This window comes from Ascaphus truei, chromosome 2 (assembly GCF_040206685.1).
Source record: "Ascaphus truei isolate aAscTru1 chromosome 2, aAscTru1.hap1, whole genome shotgun sequence".
Classification (NCBI taxonomy): domain Eukaryota; kingdom Metazoa; phylum Chordata; class Amphibia; order Anura; family Ascaphidae; genus Ascaphus; species Ascaphus truei.
Window position 1 is genome coordinate 112,253,951 of NC_134484.1, and position 27,629 is coordinate 112,281,579.

The 27,629-nt window shown below is 45.8% G+C and overlaps 1 protein-coding gene across 1 annotated transcript in view; it reads right to left on the reverse strand.

Moving 5' to 3' along the window:
* The window catches only part of LYN (LYN proto-oncogene, Src family tyrosine kinase), a 103,133-nt gene that overhangs the window by 28,744 nt on the left and 46,760 nt on the right, over positions 1 to 27,629 (reverse strand). The window contains exons 3-8 of the mRNA XM_075584238.1: positions 10,660 to 10,714; positions 10,440 to 10,545; positions 9,175 to 9,273; positions 8,973 to 9,076; positions 4,622 to 4,771; positions 3,264 to 3,416 (exon numbers count right to left, since the gene is read on the reverse strand). Of these exons, the coding sequence (XP_075440353.1) occupies positions 3,264 to 3,416; positions 4,622 to 4,771; positions 8,973 to 9,076; positions 9,175 to 9,273; positions 10,440 to 10,545; positions 10,660 to 10,714 (667 nt within the window). The remainder of the gene's footprint in view (positions 1 to 3,263; positions 3,417 to 4,621; positions 4,772 to 8,972; positions 9,077 to 9,174; positions 9,274 to 10,439; positions 10,546 to 10,659; positions 10,715 to 27,629) is intronic.

Genomic DNA, 27,629 nt, shown 5'->3' on the forward strand with positions numbered 1-27,629 from the left:
TCTTATTTCATCTGTAGTTGTATTGCCAACAATTGCCAGTTATTGTTTGGGAAGTTTTTTGTCTAATCGTTTAATAGAATTTTTTTTTTAAAAAACAGAAGTTAAAAATAAAAAAAGTTATATATTTTTAGAATATTTTGCAATTCAGTTTCTTGTAATTATGAAATAATTTTGCTCCAAAGAGTACAGTTCCTCATATTGTATAACGGAGTGGATTTTCTGACTGGGATTTCCCTAGAGAAACTGAACCCATAATGTTCTTATTATCTGATATGAACCAGGTTATTAGATTCTTTCGCCCCTTCTGTTTTAAGTTAATAATTAACCTTCTCAGTGTAAAATACAATACAGTATATATATATATATATGGAAATATTACTGTATGTTCATTTGCATGTCTTAGACATGTCTGCAACCCTGTCTTTCCCCATTATCGCCCAGCACACATACATACATATATATTGTATTTTACACTGAGAAGGTTAATTATTAACTTAAAACAGTAGGGGCGAAAGAATCTAATAACCTGGTTCATATCAGATAAGAACATTATGGGTTTAGTTTCTCTAGGGAAATCCTTATATTTATATATATATATATATATATATATATATATATATATATATATATATATATATATATATATATATATATATATATATATATATATATATATATATATATATATATCACTGCCTGGTATTGAGATTACAGTACTGCTCTTTGGATAATTAAGACTAAGCCCTTGCTGGCGCTGAGTGCGCTCATGCTTGGAGAGCGCTCCAAGCATGAGCGCCGGGTGTCCTGTTGTACGCGGGCATGGGGGAAGGGGGGGGAGGGGAGGAGGGGAGGAGGGGAGAAGAGGGGGGGCATTGCGGGCCAGCTGAGCGCGCAAGTATAGATTTTTTGTTTTGCAAAGCGCCGATCGCGGCTGAGCGTGTGTGCACGAGCGCTGTGCGAACCGCGTGAGCGGGGACTTACATATATCTATATATGCAAGTCTCCTCCGCAAGCGCTGCCGCTCAGTGCTAGCGGGGACTTAGCCTAAGTGACATACAAATCTTGTCTCCAAAGACATACATTTCCTGCAAGACCATAGGTGTGTACGCTTTAGGGTGCAGGAATGGGTAGCACATGCTTTTTCAGCAGCAGGGCTCAGAACTACCGACATGAATAAAATAATCAATTGTGGAAAATCATTATGTCACTAGTAGTTATATAAACGAAAGCAAATGACTGATAAGGATTTGCCCAGTTCACAAAATTCACTTGTACAGTCACATGAAACATTTGATGAATTTGCTACATCTGGCAAGTCACGAGATGTTGATTCTGATGAGAAGGAATTAGTGGAGCATGAAAGTCGCCCAAAAATATCAACACAACTGATCAACACCACCAATGCATTTAGACACTGCCTGTGCAGAGATACACTATGCCTAGTCCTCACTCATCTCAGGATAGTAGTAATGTGAACATTGACCCGAGGCAGTATTACTAGACAGGTGAGACACTTCCACTCAGCACTTCACCACAACTCATCTTTCCTCTATCTCTGATTTGAATGAAGCACGTTACGGTGGGGATACATTGGGGAAGAGATCAGCAGAGCCTCATAAGCGTAATAAAACTATTCAACGGAGACAACCAAATTTTTATGAACGGAGCTACCCATTAAAGAGGCAATCCAAGCGGCACAGTGTTTTATTTTTAATAATATGCAGCCTTTGACCAACGTTATTGAAAACTAATTACCCAAGCTGCCAATCGATTAGTTCTCGTGATCGATCAGCAAAGATCCTGCTTCACAGGGTTCACAAAATGGCTACCTTTCAGTTTCAGTCAATCCCTCTGTCAGTGTAACTCAGCAGCTACAGTGTATTCTTATATTACTAAGGTAACATTGTCTATTACAGTTTGCAGCTCAAAGAGCTTTGATTATTGACAACCAATTATCACAAACACTGCTGGGGAAGTGTGTTAAACCCCGCTATTGAAAGCAAATGATACACATATTAAAACTCATCAAAATGGCATTAAGAGTTGAATTTAAAAAAAATGTAGTAAGTACAGTATTATCTAATTCTACAGAACGGATTTATTTAAAAACACCACATGTAGAATATTGCACGGATTGCTCCTTTAAGTAGATTAGCCAGACTTGTTCATAGGTTTAGTTAATATAAGATACTATAGACCAGTCTTTCCCAACTGGAGTTCTACGGCATCCTGGAGTTCCGTGAGAGGATCAAAAAGGTGCCACGGGATTTCCCCAATCTCCCAGAGCAGGGCAGTTTCCTCTATGCTGATTGGTTGCTGCTGGGTAATGCAACCAATCAGGTGTCAGGAGCCTGCAGGGTGTGGCCAAGCAGAGAAGGAGACAGCATGGGCAGTGGCGGTGTGAGTTTTATGTGACTTTCTGCCCCCTCTGGCTCCCCCACCCTCTCAGGTTCCTGTGACTCCCCTGACCCCTCTGACTGTCTCTCTCTCCTGTGATAGTTTCTCTGTCATGTGTTTTCTGTGACCTTGTCCTGTTATGGGGGGGGTGGGGGGCCTCAGCAACTGAGCATGGTGTTTAGGGGTGCCCCGAGAAAAAAAAAAAAAAAGGTTGAAACCACTGCTATAGACTGTTAGGCTAACAACTTCTGTATGATGTGAAACAGGAGGTACAGTATATGATAAATTGCCATAACGTGTCATAAATCCAATACCCTGGTTCAAGTCATGGTTTTTGAGTTCTGAAGTTGAATGCATTTGAGTTCTTTTTCCCTGTGCGTTGACGTTTTCCTTTGAGAATGAATTCAGGTAAGGAAGATCGTACGTGTCCACATTCGGAGGCCTCACAGTGCTGGTGCCTGATATGGCTACTTACCCTACTCTAAAAGGCCCGTTTCTTTTCCCCCAAATAGTTCGTATTGGTGAATGTCCTACACTTATTAAGATGCACCACATTACTGGATCTGCGGGTGAATAATTACTGTATATTGTTCTGAGAGGTGTGTTTGGTGATTTCAATGACTATATTTTTGCATGGTTTGCACACAGAATGGTGGCACAATATGTTAATAGTTGTTCTTCATAGATGAAATTGCACTCTCTTTTTGGTCCCTAAAATGAATCACAGCTTCCAATGAATCTACACTTCTCCAGGACCCAATAAGCTACCAGAACTTGGAACTACAAAGTTGACGGCTATAATGGGTGGGCATGGGTGTTACGAAATAGACTCAAAGACAAAGAGTGGAAACAAATCATAAACTCACCCATCCAAACTTCTCCAAACTGACCAGCTCCAAGCTTCTTCACCAGCTTTACTGATTCTCTTGGAATTTCCCAAGCGTCCTTGTCCCATGGTTTTTCTGGTTTGGGGCTAAAACATGCTTTTTCAAGTTTCCTGCACAGACCATCAGGCTGTTCTAAAAGTTTTCATAGGTACAAAAAAAAAATGAACACATTAATTACACTGTTATTACATGGCAAGATACGACCGTTTTAAAGTAACATTAAAGCTGTTCCTCTGGAGCCGATTCTCCAGTGGATTGACATAGCGGTGCCACAGGTAGTCATAACAGATTACATGGCAGCTTCCTATTGTTCTGTGGAATCTACACGATTCAGCTGCCATTTTTTGTTCCCTGAAGGGAGATCTAAAGCCAGTAACTTCTCTGGTAAGTATCTTGGAAACCAGCGGTGACCACACAGCTTAACTGCACTATTTCCCGCTATAGAGGATCCCCTAGTTCCCAGGGGGGAGAGGCGATAAAAACAACAAGTTAGAGGATTGCTGCTTTAAAATGCTACACTATACCTGTAGTTTTAAAAAAAAATGGTGCAAAAAGGACTTCCTAATAAAACCCAGTGATTTAAGTTATTTCTGAGGTTTACATTACACATACACAAAAAATGACCAATGCCGCTCTACCTATTAACAATATTGAAAATATTTCACAGGATACTCATTTCAGGGTGCAAGTAGGAAAAATTCACCCAAGATAGGGTCCACAAAAGATCCTACAATATGCACTCGCTGTGGATATGCAATGAGGACCATACAAGTACTAAAGATATATTATCCAAAGTCCTAAAGATATATTATCTTGTTACAGAATCAGGATATAGTAGGTGAATTAGCAAACTCGTACACAAACTCCTATATAGATCATGTAAGGATCATAACAAAAAATAATAAAATGTTATTGAAACCGTAATAATAAAAATGCATGAGAATATATACAGTGATAATTAAAAATCCTCCATGATAGGGGGGTTGGCGACCGACCAGAGCGCAGTATAGATGGGTATTTTGTACCACTTTAGGACTGGTAGTCAGAGTACGGTGTATAGAGTATATGCTGTCAGTGCAGCTATAAAGAGAACATTGGATACAGAGAGATATATACACACAAACACACACACACACACACACTTATTTAAAAATATGATGTAGCAAAAAATAAAATAAAAACCGTAACGCGTGATTTTGAGTATAACAAATCAGACCTTAAAATAATTGACCAATTGATAAATGTATCATCAAGTTAAAGGCATCTTATAAGAATGAATAAAAATTGAACCGTTTAATAAAAATTAACAAAAATATATTGAAGCATACAATACTTACTCTGGTAATGTTTGATCATGTCACTGATACTAGGGAAAGTAATTCTAGGAGAAATGTAAAAGCCGCCATTGTCTAGACTCCGGATTTTGTAGTGCTTGATAATGTCGCCAGTCTGTGGGTCATGATCTCTGATTGACAAGGAGTAGCTGCCTGTTAAAGAACAATAATCAAATTAAGGATTGGAACACAACAGTGGCCGCGTTCAAGAGATCTACAGATATCTATAATCTGTAATCTTCTGTAATATTCATTGGGTTACCCGATGAAAGACCCGGAGTGGTTTGAAAGCTTTTAACGTATCAACTATTTGTTAGTCCAATATAAGGTATCATACCATCTACTCCAGGGCTGCACAACACGCGGCCCGCGGGCCGCATGCGGCCCGCCTGGCTTCTCTGTGTGGCCCTCGTTGAGATTTAAAAAAAAAAAAAAAAAAAAACTTTGAAAAAAAAAAAAACTTTGAAAAAAAAATGGCGCCGATTCCCTGCGGTCCCGGCACGCATGCGCTAGGCCCGCTCCGCCCCCCCCCCCTTCCCTGCTCCCAATGTGGGGCGGAAGGGGAAGCAACACGCAGCTCCTCTGCGGGCCCGCTCCCCCCCCCTGCTCCCAACGTGGGGCGGAAGGAGAAGCAACACGCAGCTCCTCTGCGGGCCCACTCCCCCCCCCTGCTCCCAAGGTGGGGCGGAAGGGGAAGCAACACGCAGCTCCTCTGCGGGCCCGCTCCCCCCCCCTGCTCCCCCCCTTCTCCCCCCCCCTGCTCCCAACGTGGGGCGGAGGGGGAAGCAACACGCAGCTCCTCTGCGGGCCCGCTCCCCCCCCCTGCTCCCAACGTGGGGCGGAGGGGGAAGTAATAATTAAATAATTCAGCTCCTCCTGCGGCCTGCTTCTCACCGCTTCCCTCCGCGGCCAGCTTCTCGCGTCCCCCACGAGCTCACCTCCCGTGCCCTCCTCCCCCCCCTCCCACGCCCCCAAGCCCACCTCCCGTCCCAGGCAGCTGCCGCAGGGATATCGGGGGCAGGAGGAGCAAGCGTCCGGCGGCAACCTGCACCCACCCGGGTCAAGGTAAGTCACTGTTACTGTTAGTCACTGTCACCCAAGTCACTGTCACCCAAGTCACTGTCACCCACCCAGTCACTGTCACCCACCCACCCAGTCACTGTCAAGTGTCACTGTCACCCACCCAGTCACTGTCAAGTCACTGTCACCCAGTCACTGTCACCCAGTCACTGTCACCCACCCACCCAGTCACTGTCACCCACCCATCAAGTCACTGTCAAGTCACTGTCACCCACCCACCCAGTCACTGTCACCCACCCACCCAGTCACTGTCACCCACCCAGTCACTGTCACCCACCCACCCAGTCACTGTCACCCACCCACCCAGTCACTGTCACCCACCAGTCACTGTCACCCACCCACCCAGTCACTGTCACCCACCCAGTCACTGTCACCCACCCAGTCACTGTCACCCACCCAGTCACTGTCACCCACCCAGTCACTGTCACCCACCCACCCAGTCACTGTCACCCACCCACCCAGTCACTGTCACCCACCAGTCACTGTCACCCACCCACCCAGTCACTGTCACCCACCCAGTCACTGTCACCCACCCAGTCACTGTCACCCACCCAGTCACTGTCAAGGTCACTGTCACCCACCCACCCAGTCACTGTCACCCACCCAGTCACTGTCACCCACCCACCCAGTCACTGTCACCCACCCACCCAGTCACTGTCACCCACCCACCCAGTCACTGTCACCCACCCACCCAGTCACTGTCACCCACCCAGTCACTGTCACCCACCCAGTCACTGTGTCCCACCCAGTCACTGTGTCCCACCCAGTCACTGTGTCCCACCCAGTCACTGTCACCCAGTCACTGTCACCCAGTCACTGTCACCCACCCAAGGGGGGAGAGTGATGTGAGGTGCAAGGGGGGGAGAGTGATGTGAGGTGCAAGGGGGGGAGAGGGATGTGAGGTGCAAGGGGGGGGGGAGAGGGATGTGAGGTGCAAGGGGGGGAGAGGGATGTGAGGTACAAGGGGGAGAGAGGGATGTGAGGTGCAAGGGGGGGAGAGGGATGTGAGGTTCAGGGGGGGAGAGGGATGTGAGGTGCAAGGGGGGAGAGGGATGTGAGGTGCAAGGGGGGAGAGGGATGTGAGGTTCAGGGGGGAGAGGGATGTAAGGTGCAAGGGGGGAGAGGGATGTGAGGTGCAAGGGGGGAGAGGGATGTGAGGTGCAAGGGGGGAGAGGGATGTGAGGTGCAAGGGGGGAGAGGGATGTGAGGTGCAAGGGGGAGAGGGATGTGAGGTGCAAGGGGGGAGAGGGATGTGAGGTGCAAGGGGGGAGAGGGATGTGAGGTGCAAGGGGGGAGAGGGATGTGAGGTGCAAGGGGGGAGAGGGATGTGAGGTGCAAGGGGGGAGAGGGATGTGAGGTGCAAGGGGGAGAGGGATGTGAGGTGCAAGGGGGGAGAGGGATGTGAGGTGCAAGGGGGCAGAGGGATGTGAGGTGCAAGGGGGCAGAGGGATGTGAGGTGCAAGGGGGCAGAGGGATGTGAGCTGCAGGGGAGAGGGATGTGAGCTGCAGGGGGGGTGGGATGTGAGCAGCACGGGGGGGTGGGATGTGTGTGGTGTGTAGGGGGGTATTGTGTGTTTGATGTGGAGGGGGGTATTGTGTGTTTGATGTGGAGGGGTGTATTGTGTGTGGGTGAGGGGGAGAGATGGGGGTATGAGAGATAGATGGGGAGTATCGCAATGGTTGATAGTGTTGGGTTCTGGGGGAGATATGAAAATGATGATTATAGGTGCTGGAGGAGAGATGATGATGATGATGATTTTACCCGTGCGGCCCAATTTATTTTTCCTTGGAGCAGTTCGGCCCTTCGCACTTTACGAGTTGTGCAGGCCTGATCTACTCCCTCCCCCTCCTTTGTTACAACCTGTCTTATTGCAGTGAATTATGAATGCTGAAATACATCATGCACAGAAAACATGCTTTGCAGCAAACATCTAACGTTTCTTATAATTTATAGTATTTATGATAGCATTGTGTATTTATAACATAATACCCATATGAACTTGAAGCCCAACATTTGTGGTAAGGCTAAGGCCCCGCTCCCAGAGTCAGCGCACCCGCACTGCAGACAGGCGGTGCGCTGACATACACAGACCGCGATATGCGGTCTGTAGGGAGCAGGAGCCGGAGCGGGAGGTGGGCGGGAGTGGGAGGCTTGACAGGGAGGGGGGGCGTGGCTTGAGCGGAGGGACCCGCTACTCTCCCCCCCCCCTCCCTCCACGGACACGGGCTGGAGCTGCTGAGGGTAAGTTTAAACACACACACACGCAGGCACTCATACATATACACACACACACACACACACAGGCAGGCACTCACGCATTCATACACACACACACAAACAGAGGCAGGCACTCACGCACTAAGGCACACACATACACACACAGACAGGCACGCACGCACTCAGACACACACACAGACACACAGACAGGCACTCACCTGCTTTCACTCCACACTCCTCCCCGCTCCCCGAAGCCTCTCCTCCTCCCGAAGCCTCCCCTCCCCATTGGCTCACAGCCACACCACGTGACGCGTCAACGCTAGGAAACACCATTCTCTTGTGTCTCCTAGCGGCTGATGCGCCACAGCGTGTAGTCAGCTGTGCCGCCAGGGGGGACCGGGACCGGCTCGCGAGGATTCCCCTGCTGGTGGGGAACTCGCGACATGGCCGCCCGCGCCAACGAGCACAGCGGGACCGAGGCCTAAAACTGTAGATCTGTCAAAAAAGGCCTTCACCCCTATGCAGCCCCAAAATTTCAGAGCACACTTCAAATAAACAAAACTACAGGTAGCCAAGGAGTTAATACAAATCCTAGTCTTCATTTAAATGTAATCATTCATCAAAAAAATCTCCTAGTCCAGTGATTCTCAAACCTCTTCTGCCCTGAGCCAGACCAGGGTTCTGAGGCAGTCACCCAGCATTCTATTCAAAGGCAGCTTAGATGCATTCCCATGAGGAAGTGCACTGGTTATTCCTAAAACCTGGCATGGCCAGTGGTCCCCAGGGAGAGGTTTGAGAGCCCCGGTCCTAATCTTATGGCAATGCATTGATGAGCATGCAAGAATAAAATCAACTATTTAGCATAGCAGCACACTCGTCCCCAGCTAAAGTAAACCTTACACATGCTTTTACCTTGCTTATATGTTAACATGTGCAGACGTGGTCCACTGCAAAGTGAAAAGCCAACCCATTTACTTTATGAATTCCCACCTAAGTAAAGGAGGGAGCCAAAATCAAACCAAAAAGGAGAAACGAACAAGAAAGACAAAATCACACCTTTTAATGTTTCACTTTCTCTGATCAGGAAAGCTCCAGGACTGTTTCCAGGAGCCAAGAGTTGTCTCTCTGCATCTTTCCTGGTAATCTCTTTAAAAAACCATCTGCAAAAAAAAACAACCCCTCAGAAGATACATCAATGACCAATATTTAAAACTATCAGTATTGCACAACATTTATTAACTAGAGCAAAAGAACTTACTCTTCTGTTTCTAGCGTGTTCACTTTTGCTACATAGTTGCTTGGGATATATCCTTCTCTCCTCGATGACAAAGATTTTGCTTTCCACCATTCTCCAAACCTCCAGGGAAAACAAAAACAAACAAAAACAGATTATATTGTTTTGTCCAATAATCCTCCTCGCTTGGTTAACACAATGAAAAGCCTGTATTACTTGCGCAAATCAGGCCTCCTCAAGCTTACCTAATCAGTTAGGTGCAAGAAGTGGTACAAATTGGAACTACCTAATACTGCTTTTGTGGTATCAGGATTTTGGTCAAAACAATGAGAGGACCCAATGCATTACAAGGACACATTCGACAAAACATAATATTTCAGATAAATATATCAATGTAATATAGAAAATTGTATATGGAAAGAGGAAATTGCCTCTTCCATGCTGCTGAGAGCAGCAATCTTACAGGAAATAATAGCACTTTCAACACTGCGGCCAGACAGGGAGCGGGTGCGCTGGCACTGGCGCGCTGCTCGGCCAGGCGACTCATAGCCGGCTAGGTGCGCGCGTCGGGGGGCGCAGCCAAGACATCACGGAGCTGGTTCGCCCTCATTGGGCGTACCACTCATGTGACGCATGAGCGAGCGGCAAATTCAAATTTGCTTGCTTGACAATTTAATTTATTATAATTAATAATAAACTGTTTTTAGGTTAAACATCATATCACAATATTATACACTTTGGATGTTTCGAGTTTTGTCCTTTCCCCTAATCTGGGGTTACCTTACTATACCGTACTTACTGTGTGATTGAGTGCTGACATAAGGGGATCTCACTGGTCTACCGGCCTCTCTTAGGTCTGTTGTCTACCAGTAATTGTTGTTCATATCTATTGTTCATTTGCCCCTTGGCACTATCCACCTGATATTATTTACATGTAATTATTAGGGAGTGCTGGTCTCATATTTGTGTTTTTTTTGTGCAACAAATGTACAATGCCACAGATTCAGCAGTTAGAAAGGGCCAGTCCGCAGTGTGTTTGTGTGCCTGTGGTTTTTGGGTAGTGTATACATTTACTTCCCATTACAGAAAGCAATGATGTGTGCCATGCATTGTATGGAATATCTTGTGTTTTTCCATGATCTTATTTCATGAATTGCACCTTTAACCAAAAAAATTAGGCGTTTTAAAATACAAGCTACCATAAAGAGGATGGAGTACTATGAGAAGTACTATATACAATTACCCCTCTAGCTAAAGCAATACTAATACCAACAACAAACACCACTTACTCTTCAAGAACTTTCAGTCTGTCTCCTTTCTTGAAAGACAAATCATCTTCATGGATTCCTTGATATGGATACAAGGCTACTACAATGTTCCCATGATCCTCAGCATCTGCACATGATACAAGGTGAATCATGTTTTTCAACTATCATAACAATCAGCTAAACACGTAGTAGTAATAGTAGGAATAGTAGTAGTATTTTATTTTTGCTAAAAAGACCGTACCTTGAGCTTCTAGGAACCTTTGCCCAGGTAAAAGACTTGGTTCTGTTTTTGAACACTACAATAACAACAACAACAAAAAAAAAGTTAGAAATCCTGGTTATATTTGTATATATTATGGTACAAAGTATAATGACGGCACATTTTATATGGTGATGGATAAATTTATAATGAATAATAAATGTGGCGTACTGTTACTCACTAATAATTGGTTTTCAAATCGACTGCTCTCCACAAAGGTGCGCTGATTGTTTAAATGTGTTGCTTATTTCAACTGTATACATTGCAATGTATGTACAAGGATATCAGTGGTCAACTGCGTAAGATACTCAAGAGAATACAGTGAAACCTCAACGCAAACTCAAATGTTTAGAGCCAACTTTTAATTAAGTAATAATCCCCTCAACAGGGCATTACTGGCCAATAATGCCCTGGCTGGAAGAGTTGAAGGCCCGAGGCGAAGCTGAGGGAATTTAACCCAGCCAGGGCATTATTGGCCAGTAATGCCCTGTTGAGGGGATTATTACTATTATAGGCTAAATGTAGGCTTATTTTTTATTTTTCATAAAAAAAAGATACATTTTTGTAGTCATATTGGTTTTTAATCAGCATGATTGTCTACATTCTTATGCTTTTACTGCAAGTTTATTAAAAGGAAATTATACACACACAGCCCCCTCTATACATACATACACTCACTCTGCAAGCCCCCAAATACACAAACACACTATGCAGTCCCCCCTACACACTGTGCTGCCCCCTCCTCAACACCCACAAAACACACTGCAGCCCTCCTCCACCCTCTACACTCACAAAACACACACACAGCAGCCCCCCTCTACACATACACACAGACCAAAACACACTCAGCAGCCCCCCCTCTACACACACACACACACACACACACACACACACACACACACACACACACACACACACACACGCCCTCCTCCACATCTACACCCCACACACACACACACACACTGAAGCCCCCTGTCTACACCCACAAAACACTGTAGACACACACCAACAAAACAGACTGCTGCCCCCTCTACATCCATAAAACATACATCAGCAGCCCCCCTCTACACCCACTGCAGCCCCCATGTAAACCCACACAATGCAGACACACACACACACACACACACACAACACTCTGCACCCCTCCTCCACCCACAAAACACACACTGCAGACACAGAAACGACAGACTGCCAACTCTATATCCACAAAACATACACTGCAGACACACACACACTCTGCACCCCTCCTTCACCCACAAAACAGACACTGCAGCCCCCCGTCGGCACCTAAAAAACACACTGCAGAGATGCACACAAATCAACAAAACAAACTCTGCCACCTCTATATCCACAAAACACAACAGCAGCCCCCTCCCTACACCCACACCAACAAAACACTCTGCAGCCCTCCTCCACCCACAAAACATACACTGAAGACACACACTGCAGCTCCCACTTTACACACACAAAACACACACACAGCAGACACAGACCAACAAAACTCTGCTGCCCCCTCTACACCCACAAAACACACACCAACAGAAGACACACACACTAATAAAACACTCTGCTGGCCCCTTTACACCCACAAAACACACAACACACAGCCCTTTCCCCTCACTCTCCTGTGCAGAGCTCTCTGTAGGCAGGGTGGGGGAGGAGTCAGTGCCTTGCTGCTGCTTTCTGTTCAATCACCTCCCCTGTCTTAGAGCAAATTTCACTCTTTGTGAATGAAAACGGAAAGCTGATTGACTGAAAAACTTGGCAGGGTGCCAAAAATTCCGGGCCATTACTGATTGGTTAAAATGCCGGGCATTATCCAATCAGAGAGCAGGGATTTCAATAATGCCTGGAATTTACCAGCTTTAGCCTATAATGATACTTATTGGGGACCAGAGGTTGAAATCAAATACAAGAGCCGAGTATGTTATGTGTGTTATTTTTGCCAGATAAATCTGTAACCTGGCAGTATTCTTCTGTGATTTTGGATGATCAATTTGCTAGATTTGTCTTGCCACTAATGCTGTTCAGCATGTTGAATATGGGTAAGGTCCTTACAATGCTCTTTCCCCTCAGTAACAGCATCAGGTAGTAACATCATTTCTCAGAACAAAGATAGAGTGGAGACGTTACTGGCAAATGTTTGAACTCTGAAACAGCCAACGAATGTAAAGAGGCAACAAGGGAGAAGGTTCAATTCCCGGTGTCAGCTCCTTTACCTCTGTGTCTGTAAATATTCGTATATGTGCTGCATACCCACGCATTATACTGTATTTGTGAAGCATTTTTGGTCCTATTTGGGAGAGAAGTGCTATAAATGAAAATTATTATTATCAAACAAGATGGGCATAGCATCTTCCCTATTAGTATGTCACGCTGCGCTCACCACAAACAGGACGGAAGACCGCGGGGCTGAGGTGGAGATGAATAGGCACCGACCCACAACCACGCAGTCCTGTCCGGAATGTGTAGTCCAAGTCGTACTGCGTCGTAGGGTTGGAGAGGTCAGGGTGGTCAGGGTACTTGCCGTATTCCAGGGTTGGAGAGTCCGGGTAGGTAGAGTTTCGTAGCCAAGGTCCAGGGTAATAGAAGGTAGAGTAGTCGAGGAACGAAGCCGGGGTCAAAGCGCTGGAGAGTGTAGAAATCCAAGGAACAGGCAGGGTCAAACAGGGCAGACAAAGTTCAAGACAAAACTAGACAGCAGCGGTGAGCACAATGCATAAACAGGAGTTTATGCTCAGCAATGAAAGACAGACAGAAGCAGGTATATATGTGGGAAGGGTCCAATTACCTTGCAGGGGTGTGCTCTGGTCCACCAATGGTGTCAGTGAGACACTAATCCAAAACAGCCTGTAATCAGGTTTTCTTAATGATAGGTCTGGTTGCCGAGCAACCCGTGCGCGTGCGCGATGCGCGTCGCGACGTGATGACGTCATGCGGCCTATTCTCCAAGTCTCCGCCTGTGGGAGGCTCCAGCAGCTCCTTCAAGTTCTCCTGCCTCCCGGTTGCCGAGTAACCCGCGCGCGTGCGCGATCCGTGTCGCGGAGCGTCGACATCACGCTGCTGTGCCTGCACTGCCCTGGCAGTGCGTGGGCGCATGAGTCTGCCCCGTGGTGCATCCCCGGGTCGGTCTCCGCGCGGAGTAGAGGTAAGTGTGACAGTATCCCCCCCTTGAGGGGAGACCTCCGGGCGACCCAGAGATGGTTTCTCAGGATGCCTACGGTGGAAGGCATAGATGAGGCGGTTGGCATGTACCTGATGATGAGGGATCCACTCTCTCTCCTCTGGGCCATAGCCTCTCCAGTGTACAAGATATTGCAATCCTCCTCTGGATATTCTGGAGTTGAGAATGGTCTGAACCTCGTATTCTTGTTGGCCATCTACCAGTATGGTTTGCGGAGGTTTAGATTGTCCTTTGGAGGATGAGTCTTGTAGACAAGGTTTGAGAAGGGATGAGTGAAATACAGAAGGAATCCTCATATTCCTAGGCAGTTCAAGCCGATAGGCTACTGGGTTGATCCTTTTGGTGATGCGGAAAGGACCGATAAAACGTGGTGCCAGTTTGGGTGAGGCTACCTTTAGCCGAATGTTTTTGGTAGATAACCAAACCCTTTGTCCTACAGTGTACCCTGGAACCTCTCTTCGGTGACGATCCGCTTGTCTCTTGTGTAATATACCAGCGTGCTGTAGGTTCCGATGGATCTTCTGCCATAGGTCTTGTAAGTGGCGAATCCTGTCCTCTGCGGCCGGGACTCCAGACTTGGAGATGAGGGAAGGAAGTGCAGACGGATGGAAGCCATAGTTGACCATAAATGGTGACTGTTGGGATGATTCGTTCCGAAGATTATTATGGGAGAATTCTGCCCACGGGAGAAGTTCCGCCCAGTCGTCCTGAGTGTCAGCAATAAAGCACCTCAAAAACTGTTCCAGAGACTGATTGGTGCGTTCCGTCTGTCCATTGGTCTGGGGGTGATAGCCTGACGAAAAGTGTAGTGTGACGTCCAGACTTTTACAAAACGCCCTCCAGAACCGGGAGATGAACTGGGATCCTCTGTCGGACACTATGACCCGAGGGGACCCATGTAACCTGAAGATCTCCCTGATGAAAACTTCGGACAACATTGGTGCAGTGGGTAGACCCTTCATAGGGATGAAGTGTGCCTGTTTGGAAAATCTGTCCACCACCACAAGTATGGTGTCCATGCCTCTAGATTTAGGCAACTCAACGATGAAGTCCATCGATATGTGTCCATGGACGTTCTGGGATGGGTAGTGGTTGAAGAAGACCCGCAGGTCTGTTGTGTGGCGTCTTGCTTCGAGCACAAGTAGCGCAAGTAGCTACGAAAGCTTGTATGTCTCTCCGCATGTAGGGCCACCAGAATGTGCGTTCGATGAACTCAGTAGTTCTTTTGGTACCAGGATGGCCTGCAGTCTTGGATGAATGTCCCCACTCCATGACTCTCCTCTGGAATTTACGGGGAGTGAACAACCGATCCTCCGGAACGTTGAGTCCTGCCGGGATGTTGTTCTGAGCCTTGGTAATGTCCGTTAAGGCACTAAAAGTATTTGCAGCCAAAATACAAGTGGAAGGGAGAATGGTCTCCTGTTGTTCCACCTTGTTATCCTCTACCAGGAACTGTCGTGACAAGGCGTCGGCTTTAAGGTTCTTAGACCCAGGGATGTAGGAAATGAGGAAGTTAAAGCGAGTAAAGAATAAGGACCATCTTGCCTGGCGAGATCCTAGTCGCCGTGCTCCCTCAATGTACAGTAGATTCTTATGGTCAGTAAGTATCGTGACTGGCGTCTCTGTGCCTTCCAGTAAGTGCCTCCACTCTTCTAAGGCCAGTTTGATAGCGAGGAGCTCCCGGTTACCTACATCGTAATTCCTTTGGGCGGAGGATTTTTTTTTAGAAAAATACGCACAAGGATGAAGTGGGGCTTGAGGATTCTTTCTCTGGGAAAGTATAGCACCTGCTCCTACATCGGAGGCGTCGACCTCCAAAAAAAAAGGTAACGAAGGATCTGGATGAGTTAAGATGGGTGCTGAGGCGAATGCCGTCTTTATCCTCTCGAAAGCCTGAAGAGCTTTCTCAGTCCACCTCGTAGGATCAGCTCCCTTCTGTGTGAGTGCCGTGATGGGTGCTACTACCGATGAGAATCCCTGAATGAACCTCCGGTAATAGTTGGCGAAGCAGAGGAACCTTTGGATGGCCTTGAGGGAGAGGGGACAGGGCCATTCGAGTACCGCCTTGACCTTGGTAGGGTCCATAGCAAGGCCGGTGTCCGATATGATGTAGCCGAGAAAGGAGGTGGATCTTTGATGGAAATGGCATTTCTCGAGCTTAGCATACAAGTGGTTCTCTCTTAAGCGCTGCAAGACTTGTTTGACATGCATAGTATGTTCAGGCATGGATCTGGAAAATATAAGTATATCGTCCAGGTATACTATAACATGATGGTCCAGAAGGTCTCTGAAAATGTCGTTGACAAAGTCTTGGAAGACAGCAGGAGCATTACACAATCCAAATGGCATGACCAGGTACTCGTAATGCCCGTCGCGAGTATTGAATGCTGTCTTCCATTCGTCTCCTTGTCTGATTCTAACCAGATTATAGGCGCCTCTGAGGTCCAGCTTGGTGAAGATCCTGGCTCCTTGGAGTTTGTCGAATAATTCGGCTATCAACGGAAGGGGGTAGCGGTTCTTTATGGTGAGTTTGTTGAGACCGCGATAGTCAATGCAGGGTCTGAGGGTTCCGTCCTTCTTTTTGACGAAAAAAAATCCTGCCCCAGCAGGTGATGAAGATTTCTTAATGAACCCCCTCTGGAGATTCTCCTGAATATATGTTCTCATCGCCTGGGTCTCAGGAATAGATAGTGGGTATGACCCTCCTCTGGGGGGAATGGCCCCGGGTAGAAGATCGATAGGACAGTCGTACGTCCGATGTGGCGGAAGTACTTCTGCTTGGCGTTTGTCAAAGACATCGCGAAAATCCTCGTATATTCCCGGCAGCTGTACCCTGTCAGGATCCGTGACGTCCAGTCCTGCCACTGCCTTAGGAGCAGACATGCAATACTCCAAGCAAAAAGAACTCCAACGAAGTGGCGTGGCCTCTGTCCAGTCAATGACTGGATTGTGGATCCGGAGCCACGGAAGTCCCAGAATGATGTCCGAGGAGGGGGTGTGAATGACAGCCAATGTTATGGTCTCGGAGTGGAAGTCGCTAGTCGAGATCTTAAGGGGCGTAGTTTGTAAGGAAATGATCGCGGGCTGCAAGGGTCGTCCGTCAATGGCTTCAAGACCTACCGGTCGATCTTTGGGTACCAACGGTATTTTATTCTTGATAGCGAACTCTTGGTCCACGAAGTTTCCCCCTGACCCCGAATCCAGAAAGGCCCGTGTCTGTACTGTGAAGGTCTCACCGGATATGGAGATAGGTAGATAAATCCTCGTAGAGGGTTGAGGAGGGGGAAAAGTTGCAGTACCCAGCGTGATCCTCCTTATACTCACTGGGCTTTGGCGTTTCCCGGCTTCAGCGGACAGTTGAATACCAGGTGGCCGTTATTGCCACAGTAGAGGCATAGTCCTGCTTGTCTTCTCCGTTGCCTCTCGATAGGCGAAAGGCTAGTCCCTCCCAGCTGCATGGGTTCATCTAGGACGGGAGTTGTGGAGAGTAGAGGACCTATGGTGGAAAAGGAAGACGATTGTATACCTCTGGGGGTGTTTGTTTTTCTCCATCCTTCTCTCTTGGAGGCGCTGATCCATCCGGATGCACAGGTTTATCAGGTCCTCAAGTCCAGCGGGACGATCCAGAGCTGCTAGTTCGTCCTTCAACCGTTCGGACAGACCCTGCCAGAAGACTGCAGATAGGGCCACATCGTTCCAGCCGGTCTCGGAAGCCACCGTCCGGAAGTCCAGGGCATAACGAGCCACAGTACGGTCTCCCTGAGAAATATTAAGCAGAGTAGATGCAGCCGTAACCTTATGCCCTGGGGTGTCAAACACCCTTCTGAATTCGGTGATGAAGAGAGTGAGGTCAAAGGTCAAATCTGGGTGTTGCTCCCAGATGGGAGATCCCATGCTAGAGCGGCGTCAGTCAGCAAGGAGATTATGTATGCGACCTTTGTTCGTGAAAACGGGAAGTGAGAGGGCAGTAGCTCAAACTGTATGAAGCACTGGTTCAGGAACCCCCGACAACCGTTGGGATCCCCTGCATATCGGTTGGGCGCAGGTAGTCAAGTCTCAGAGGTAGGTGTGATGGGAGCAGGAGTGGCTGCGAGTGGGGCGGTGTTGGTGGTAGATACTGTTAAACGTCTAACTTGTTCAGTCAGGGTATCAACGTCTTGTTTAAGTTGGGAAACTAGTTGTTCCTTCAGTGTAAATGATCCGGTAAGTTGCCGGAAGCATTCCTCATGGGTGTCTAAGCGTCGGGCCACCTCAGCGGCGTCCATGTTTGTTGGGCTGAGCATATTGTCACGCTGCGCTCACCACAAACAGGACGGAAGACCGCGGGGCTGAGGTGGGGATGAATAGGCACCGACCCACAACCACGCAGTCCTGTCCGGAATGCGTAGTCCAAGTCGTACTGCGTCGTAGGGTTGGAGAGGTCAGGGTGGTCAGGGTACTTGCCGTATTCCAGGGTTGGAGAGTCCGGGTAGGTAGAGTTTCGTAGCCAAGGTCCAGGGTAATAGAAGGTAGAGTAGTCGAGGAACGAAGCCGGGGTCAAAGCGCTGGAGAGTGTAGAAATCCAAGGAACAGGCAGGGTCAAACAGGGCAGACAAAGTTCAAGACAAAACTAGACAGCAGCGGTGAGCACAATGCATAAACAGGAGTTTATGCTCAGCAATGAAAGACAGACAGAAGCAGGTATATATGTGGGAAGGGTCCAATTACCTTGCAGGGGTGTGCTCTGGTCCACCAATGGTGTCAGTGAGACACTAATCCAAAACAGCCTGTAATCAGGTTTTCTTAATGATAGGTCTGGTTGCCGAGCAACCCGTGCGCGTGCGCGATGCGCGTCGCGACGTGATGACGTCATGCGGCCTATTCTCCAAGTCTCCGCCTGTGGGAGGCTCCAGCAGCTCCTTCAAGTTCTCCTGCCTCCCGGTTGCCGAGCAACCCACGCGCGTGCGCGATGCGCGTCGCGGAGCGCCGACATCACGCTGCTGTGCCTGCACTGCCCTGGCAGTGCGTGGGCGCATGAGTCTGCCCCGTGGTGCATCCCCGGGTCGGTCTCCGCGCGGAGTAGAGGTAAGTGTGACACCATCCCTTGATTATCATATAGGCCAATTGCTCTATTGCAATAGAAACAGTGCTTTCTGCTTTCACACAAAAAGGAAGGATCATTTTACTTTAGCAACGTGGATTTAAAGAACTCTGCAGAAACTCATCCGTAAGCACGCACAACAACTTCCCCATGAAAAACAGAACATGGCAGAAAAATACTTGGGCTAATCACGTGATAAACACAACAGGGAAACAAAATATTTTAGAAAAATGAAGACAGATGGGTCTAAAAAGAAGTCTCCTTTCCTCTTGCTGCTGAGAAGTGTGAGTCTTTGCTATGCTTTGAAGCCACTCCAGAGTAAAAAATCTCTTTTGACACCTTCTTTGAGGCACTTAGCACTAAAAATGTGTCATCCGAATAGGAACAGATGGAGCAGACAATATTGCACCAGTTATCGTGCGGCACGACACTAAACTGCACAACGTTGTCATTTGCTGTCATGGCAAATCCCACTGTCAGACTCGCAGCAGCGGTAATGCGTTTTTGTGCGATACTAGTTGCAACAACGTCACCTACATCTGTAGTTCAGAAATGCCATCATGTTCAATTTGTGGTTGAACCAACTATAACCCCTTCCCCTGTCAAAAGGGACAGTCAATTCCCCTCCTCCCCCCAGTGCTCGCGTCTCCCCCTACCTTGCTTTCCGGCATGCGGGGGTCATGTGATGTCACGCCATGACCCCGCGGCGCCATCTGACGCTGCGTTGCCATGGCGACGGGTCATTTGATGTCAAGGCAAGTGGAGTGTTGCAGAGGCCTCACGCGATCCCCCGGCATTAAATGCCTTGGGGAAGAGCGCGGGGCCTCTGCAACCGCCCGCGCCCCCTCACCCCCCTCCCAGAAAAATCTCCCGCCCCCCCAGTTTGCGCACCATTGTTCTGATTAATTAATAACCAACAATGTAATTCGATATCAATCTCTACATTAAAAAAAAAAAACAGCATAAATGTCACGATTAAATACTTGAGATGGAAGCTATTTTAAAGACAAAACCACAAGGAATAAAAAGAAGAGACAGAATAATGAAAAATAGGAAGAGCGAGAAAACAGAATGGACAAGAAACAACAGGAAAAAGGGAAGAGAGACGAAGTGAGGAGAAGAGAAACAGAAAAAGGGAGGGAGAAAGGGGAAAAGCCAATGGGAGTGAACAGTTAATAAGGCTGCACCATGTCTGTGCGCCATGTTTGTCATTATTTATATAGTAGCATCCAGGTACATAGCGCTTTACAGCAGTAATACATGTGACATAATACTCATAAACAACAAAACAGGTAGCGCTAACCGCAATGTGTGTGGTGTAGTAACTATTACCTTATATATTAATTAAAACTATACATAAGGGGCTGCCTAGGACACAAAGCCTGACCCCCTGGTCAGGAAAACAGTATGGACAGGGAATAGTTCCGTGGGCGCCTATAAAATTTTACCACTATAAAGGATATACGAAAACCAAGCCTGTTGGTTGTGAAGATTGTTGATCCTCACGGTGGGCTTGAAAACAAAGAGAAAGCACAACACATAGCGTAATACTGTTGAAACATTAAACAAACAACATATAAGACAACATATAACAGCTGAATACTGAAATGGTATTTTTAGGACAATAAAATCATTTAATAACAATTAATATTTAATATAATGCACAATTTGCATGGACATATAGATTTAAGCAATTAAAAATCTGAATAGGTGGTTCAACTGCTCCGTAGCACCAATGTTGATGATAGCAATGCCTACTCACCAGATGGAATAGGTTTGCAGGCAGTGGATATTTTAGAGAGTATCCCCTCTCATCTGTGTACTGCTCTCTGCTTAGCTGGCGTCTCTGTCGGCTCGTGGGTGCAGCTCATCAGCAGGGACTCCTGCAGCTCCAGGAAGCACGTCTGAGCAGATGGAACTCAGCTGCAGCTGATTCAGCACGATGTCAGCCACGGACCACCGCGAGCTCGTCTATCTGCTGCTCACTGCTAGCTGGCGTCTCTATCCGCTCGTGGACGCAACTTGTCAGCAGGTACTCCTGCAGGGCGCCAAGCAGGGCGCTTGAATAATGGGAAACCGCAACAGCTGGTTCAACTCGTCGGCGGCTATAAGAGATGGTTAGCTGGCAGCTCACGTTGATTCACCGATGTACAGGGGGTACTACACCAATGTGTGCGGGGCTTGAACCTCCACTCTAAAATATCCACTGCCTGCAAACCTATTCCATCTGGTGAGTAGGCATTGCTATCATCAACATTGGTGCTACGGAGCAGTTGAACCACCTATTCAGATTTTTAATTGCTTAAATCTATATGTCCATGCAAATTGTGCATTATATTAAATATTAATTGTTATTAAATGATTTTATTGTCCTAAAAATACCATTTCAGTATTCAGCTGTTATATGTTGTCTTATATGTTGTTTGTTTAATGTTTCAACAGTATTACGCTATGTGTTGTGCTTTCTCTTTGTTTTCAAGCCCACCGTGAGGATCAACAATCTTCACAACCAACAGGCTTGGTTTTCGTATATCCTTTATAGTGGTAAAATTTTATAGGCGCCCACGGAACTATTCCCTGTCCATACTGTTTTCCTGACCAGGGGGTCAGGCTTTGTGTCCTAGGCAGCCCCTTATGTATAGTTTTAATTAATATATAAGGTAATAGTTACTACACCACACACATTGCGGTTAGCGCTACCTGTTTTGTTGTTTATGAGTATTATGTCACATGTATTACTGCTGTAAAGCGCTATGTACCTGGATGCTACTATATAAATAATGACAAACATGGCGCACAGACATGGTGCAGCCTTATTAACTGTTCACTCCCATTGGCTTTTCCCCTTTCTCCCTCCCTTTTTCTGTTTCTCTTCTCCTCACTTCGTCTCTCTTCCCTTTTTCCTGTTGTTTCTTGTCCATTCTGTTTTCTCGCTCTTCCTATTTTTCATTATTCTGTCTCTTCTTTTTATTCCTTGTGGTTTTGTCTTTAAAATAGCTTCCATCTCAAGTATTTAATCGTGACATTTATGCTGTTTTTTTTTTTTAATGTAGAGATTGATATCGAATTACATTGTTGGTTATTAATTAATCAGAACAATGGTGCGCAAACTGGGGGGCGGGAGATTTTTCTGGGAGGGGGGTGAGGGGGCGCGGGCGGTTGCAGAGGCCCCGCGCTCTTCCCCAAGGCATTTAATGCCGGGGGATCGCGTGAGGCCTCTGCAACACTCCACTTGCCTTGACATCAAATGACCCATGTTTCATTAAATGTGTGTTTTAAGAAATGTCCTATAGGTGGCGAGAGAAGGTGCTAGTCGTATATTATGGGGACGGGCATTCCAGAGATGTGGGGTAGTGAGTGAGAAAGGTCTCTGGTGGGAAAGTGCTTGAGATGCAAAATGTGTAGGCAGAACGCAAGAGTTGGGCAGCTAAGTAGAGAGAAATTCCGGACATTTTCAGTGACCATGCAATAGTGTACTGTGTAAGGAAAATTAAACCACCCCAATCAAGCCCTAAAGTTATCCTCACTAGAACATTTAGAAACTTTAACCCACAACAGTTTTGTCTGACATTACCAACTGCCCTTGGTACAGAATTGACAAAATTCCCGGTCCTGATTCTGTGCTCGACTATTTCCGATCAAAGTTCTTTAAACTCTGTGATATACATGCTCCAGTACATAGAATAAGAGTAAGGTGTGCCCACCTATCGTGGGTTACAACTGATCTTATAGCACTCTACCATTTCAAGGGTTGCCTTGTGGAAAAGCTACAAAGTAACTGGCACTACCAAGCATCTCAACTTGGAAGCGGCATCCGTGAGTGTCCCATCATACCCCCTGACATTGTGAGTGTGGGTTTTTATGTTTTTAAATTCTATTAAAAGTTGTTTCGTTCTACACCATATCTGTGTCCAATCCCTATTTTCATATTCGTGGGGGTGCTGCACCGGTTTCACCACCGATACCACCACTGACTGAGAAGCACTCCGTTAAGCCATTCCACGAGGGGTCCGTGAGAAGAGCCGAGGAGAAGGGGAGCCATCACAGATTCTCTCCACTGCACGTGCAGGCGCTGTCTATGTGAGTAATATTCTTCTTATCGTAAGATAGGGATCGATTGTCCAACTACGCTGCGCAATCAGGTGTCCCTTGTCATCTGTTATTTCAGAAGCAGCCAAATATCCCTGACAAGAACACCCTCTCATCCGGAACATTATCCTTATAAGCCCTTATCCGTCCCAAGGAACCTTTATGTAAAGACTGCCTCTAGATCACGGTATATTGGACTAACCAGCGCCGGGGACTTTTATTTTTGTTTGTGTGATTTCTGTACCGGATTTGGAAAAGTCTGTTTTATATTGTCCCCTAGGCTACTAATTTATCACAATATCATCACATTGATATCACCCTGTTTTCACTAGTATTGCACTATTTTTTAGAATTAATCATTTGTAATATATTGCACTTTATTCACTAATTAGTGTATGTCAGCGCTTCCAGAGGGTTAAAATTGTTTGTTTGCTCAATCACTACAGATGCCTGCGGAACATGTGCACAAGGCAAACAAGACAGACAAAAAGCACAATATTACTTTGACAATCTTCTCCAGAATACATCAAACCCAACTAACTTCTGGAAGGTTATCAACAATATATTCCAGCCTTTGGACCATCAACAACCAAGTGATATCACTAAGGAGGATATTACTCTAACAAACCCCACTGACATTGCAAATGCATTCAATGATTACTTTGTGGGGTGTGCTTACATATTAGCGAAACGCAACCCAAACCACAAACATGAATCTCATTCTATGAGTACCCCTATAGCCCCACCCTCTCCCAAAACTGCCCACAATTTTCAATTTGTCCCAGTATCCGAAGAGATTACACAAGTGCTCCTCAAATTAAAACTAAGCAGCTAATATGGACCTGACTTACTGCAATCTAAGTTCCTAAGACTTGGTACCCCAGCCATTGCCAAACCAATTGCTTCCATAGTCAACTCTACTCTGTCTGTAGGTCATATCCCAAAGAACTGGAAAACTACCAGAGTTGTCCCAATCTTCAAAAGTGGGGACAAAAACACTGTCTCGAACTACAGGCCAATCTCTCTTCTCCCAATACTATCCAAAGTCATGGAAAAAATGTGTTCACTCCCAATTAACCGATTACTATAAAAAGACAAATTTCCCTAGCCAATTCCAATCTGGCTTTCGCCCCAAACACTCCACGGTAACTACCCTGCTAAAAGTTTGCAATAAAATCCAGTGTGGAATGGAACGGGGACAACTCACTGTTGCAATAATCATAGATTTTGCAAAGGCTTTTGATACTGTTGATCATGTTATCTTGCTTAACAAACTCCAGTGCTCTGGAATAGGGAAGCATGCTTTAAACTGGTTTCATTCCTACCTATCAGGTACATCCCAACATGTGTCCATCTCAGGCTCTAACTGCAACCCTTTGGATATCACCTGTGGTATCCCGCAAGGCTCTGTTCTGGGGCCCCTACTCTGAGTGTTCATCAATGATCTTCCTACAGCTTATAAGGGAGCTTAAATACACATGTAGGCAGATGACACAATCTTATATGCACACAGCCTTAGCCTCTCCGACCTTGAACACATACTTCAATCTGACTTTGAGACTTGAAAATTGGATTTCCCAAAACAAACTGTTTTTAAACACTGACAAGACTAACAATGTTATTTGGGACCAAAGCTACATTTTTAAAGCTACCAATGCCTGAGCTCCAGATCAGAACCAACACTAATACCACCCTAACTCCTGTTACTAGTTTTAAATACTTGGGCATATGGTTTGACTCCCAATAAACATCCGGGATGCACATTGATACCCTGACTTCCAAAACCTATGCCAAACTAGGTGTACTTTACAGGAACAAATCCTCTCTATGTCTGCAGATGCTAATGCCAATTATCGACTACGGGTAACATAGTATATGGCTCGGCACCCCAAACCCACCTTAGCAAACTTGACACCCTCTATAATTCAATATGCCATTTTGTTCTCCAATGCAATTACATCACTGCGAAATGCTCAAAGAACTAGATTCGTCATCACTTGAGTCTAGGCGCAAAGTTCACCTTTCCTGTCATGCCTTCAAATACTTTCTGGGCAAGCTACCCATCTATCTGAACAAGCTCCTCACCCCTACCACATGCAGCACTTATCATCTCAGATCCAACTACAAAATACTGTTTATTGTCCCAAGGTTCAGCAAAGTATCCGGCCGCTCCTCCTGTTACCGTGCACCCCAAAACTGGAACAATCTACCGGAGACTCTCACAGCCACCACTAGTCTAAGTTATTTCAAACCTAAAGCTCCCCTGCCAAAAGAGGATATATAACCTCTTAAAAAAAAACAACAAAAAACACACATTTTTGAACATTAATGTTACTTCAAAATAGAACATCATGAAAGCTAAATTAAATAAGTACCAACTATAAACATTAGATGTTAAGTGGCGCATTCCCTTTCTTGATAAAAGCTTTCCACATCTAGTTCTGCATTAAGTTCATGTTTATAAATTAGGTTGCTAGATTTAAAACACCGACATGGGTTAGGCCACCTTTTTCATAATATGGTGTATTTGGACCCAATACATGATAATTCAGTCTAGGATTGTAATGAAACATCCACGGTCCCAAAATTGGACTGGGTGCACCAAGGTGGCAAATTTTGATCCAATACTTGTTAATATTAATAAATTGCTGTTCTATCTGACCAGGTATCTGTATCAACAGCTACTAATAATTCAGGCTGCACGGTACTAAAAAATGCCTTGTTCAGTTATTTAGCACACTATATTTAAACAAAAAGTGAACAAGGAAGTAAAAACAGCTAATAAGTCAGTGAAATGCTCTACATGCCTTGCAAGATGGAGATAAGATAGCAAGTATTAGAACATGTATAAATTACATATAGAAACAGAATAACTTACAGTATGAGGAAGTAGAAACTTAGAAATGCTTTTGAAAACAACTCGAGCATTCAAGCATTAAAAGGAAATCATTTTATTTTTTTTTACATTATTTGCGTGTTTCATGTAACTTTATTATGATCACAAGGAAAAGCAAAGGCCCGCCCTTTCCTGTGTCGCTAAAAGTCTCATGCATGTCCTTAATCACGTCAATCTTTAATACTCATGGGTCTCATGGTCTCTCCAAAGCAATTGATCCAAAATGCTATGGCTAGAATTCTCTTCAAGATCTGCAAGGGGATGTAGAATATCAGCCAGCGGATCTACCCATATGTTTCATTAAATGTGTGTTTTAAGAAATGTCCTATAGGTTCAGCAAAGTATCCGGCCGCTCCTCCTCTTACCGTGCACCCCAAAACTGGAACAATCTACCGGAGACTCTCACAGCCACCACTAGTCTAAGTTATTTCAAACCTAAAGCTCCCCTGCCAAAAGAGGATATATAACCTCTTAAAAAAAAACAACAAAAAACACACATTTTTGAACATTAATGTTACTTCAAAATAGAACATCATGAAAGCTAAATTAAATAAGTACCAACTATAAACATTAGATGTTAAGTGGCGCATTCCCTTTCTTGATAAAAGCTTTCCACATCTCTTCAAGATCGGTTCCTGCTCATTCGCCTCCTGAAACACTCTCCTTCTGGCTTCCCATTCCATCACCTACACGTTCTCCTTCTCAACTTCATGGTTTTACAATCCTTGACCTCGCTCTATAGGAGATATTAATGAAACTGCTATAGTGCTGATCGGGGCATGATTACACAGAAGCTCCTACTGACGTCACCGGGAGTTTCCATGCGTAAGTGCCCCATAGCAGCATTAAATCGCAGTTTAATCAATAACTCCCTACATCTTATACTTTGATTTCTTCCTACAGTGTATACCCCCACTTGCCTCCTGTCCGTCCCTTTTTACTACTACTGCTCTCTCTTACCTCAAATATCTTCTGAGTAAAGCATTTCAATAGCCTGTACCACAGACCACTGCTCTCACAGAAGCATTTACCAACGATCTTGGTCAGGCACGGCCATACACTATACTTGCACCTTCTCCTACTGCCTCTACAAGCCTCCCAACACACCACTCAGCCTTCTGCTCATTTCCCCATCATACTTGTATGCTTTAAGCACTCATTCTGCCATAATTTCCTGTATTCCAATTCCAGTATAAAATACTTATATATTTCTCTTTGTGTATTTCTGTCATGTTGGATGTAGCAATGGGCTTCTCTGTCGTCTGTTGTATACATATGCCACGCTCAATGGCACTCCTTTTTGACACTTCTATGCATATATATTTTGTTGGGGCTCAGGGGTTTCCAAAAAGAGCTTGCTGGGGTTTTGTGTGGTTTGTTAATTTAATTCAGCTGTCTCAGCTGCTGGAGGTTAGTGGCTCCTCCTTCCCAGGTTTTAAGCCCGCCCCTCCCCACTTCCCATGTTAGTAGGTCCTTTCATTCTACTGGATATAGATCCAATGTGGTCTTTCTCCCTCCTAATAGAGGTAAATGAGAATTTTAATCCTAATAGAGGTATATTAGTATTTTATCTGGTAGTGTTAGGACTTGCGAACAGGTGTCTGCCTTGTCGTGGCTCGCAAGCTTACAACGCTTTGGCCAAAGGGTTAAACTAAATGACCCTTTTTCAAGAGAATATATAAGTATTTTACTGTGTATTTTTG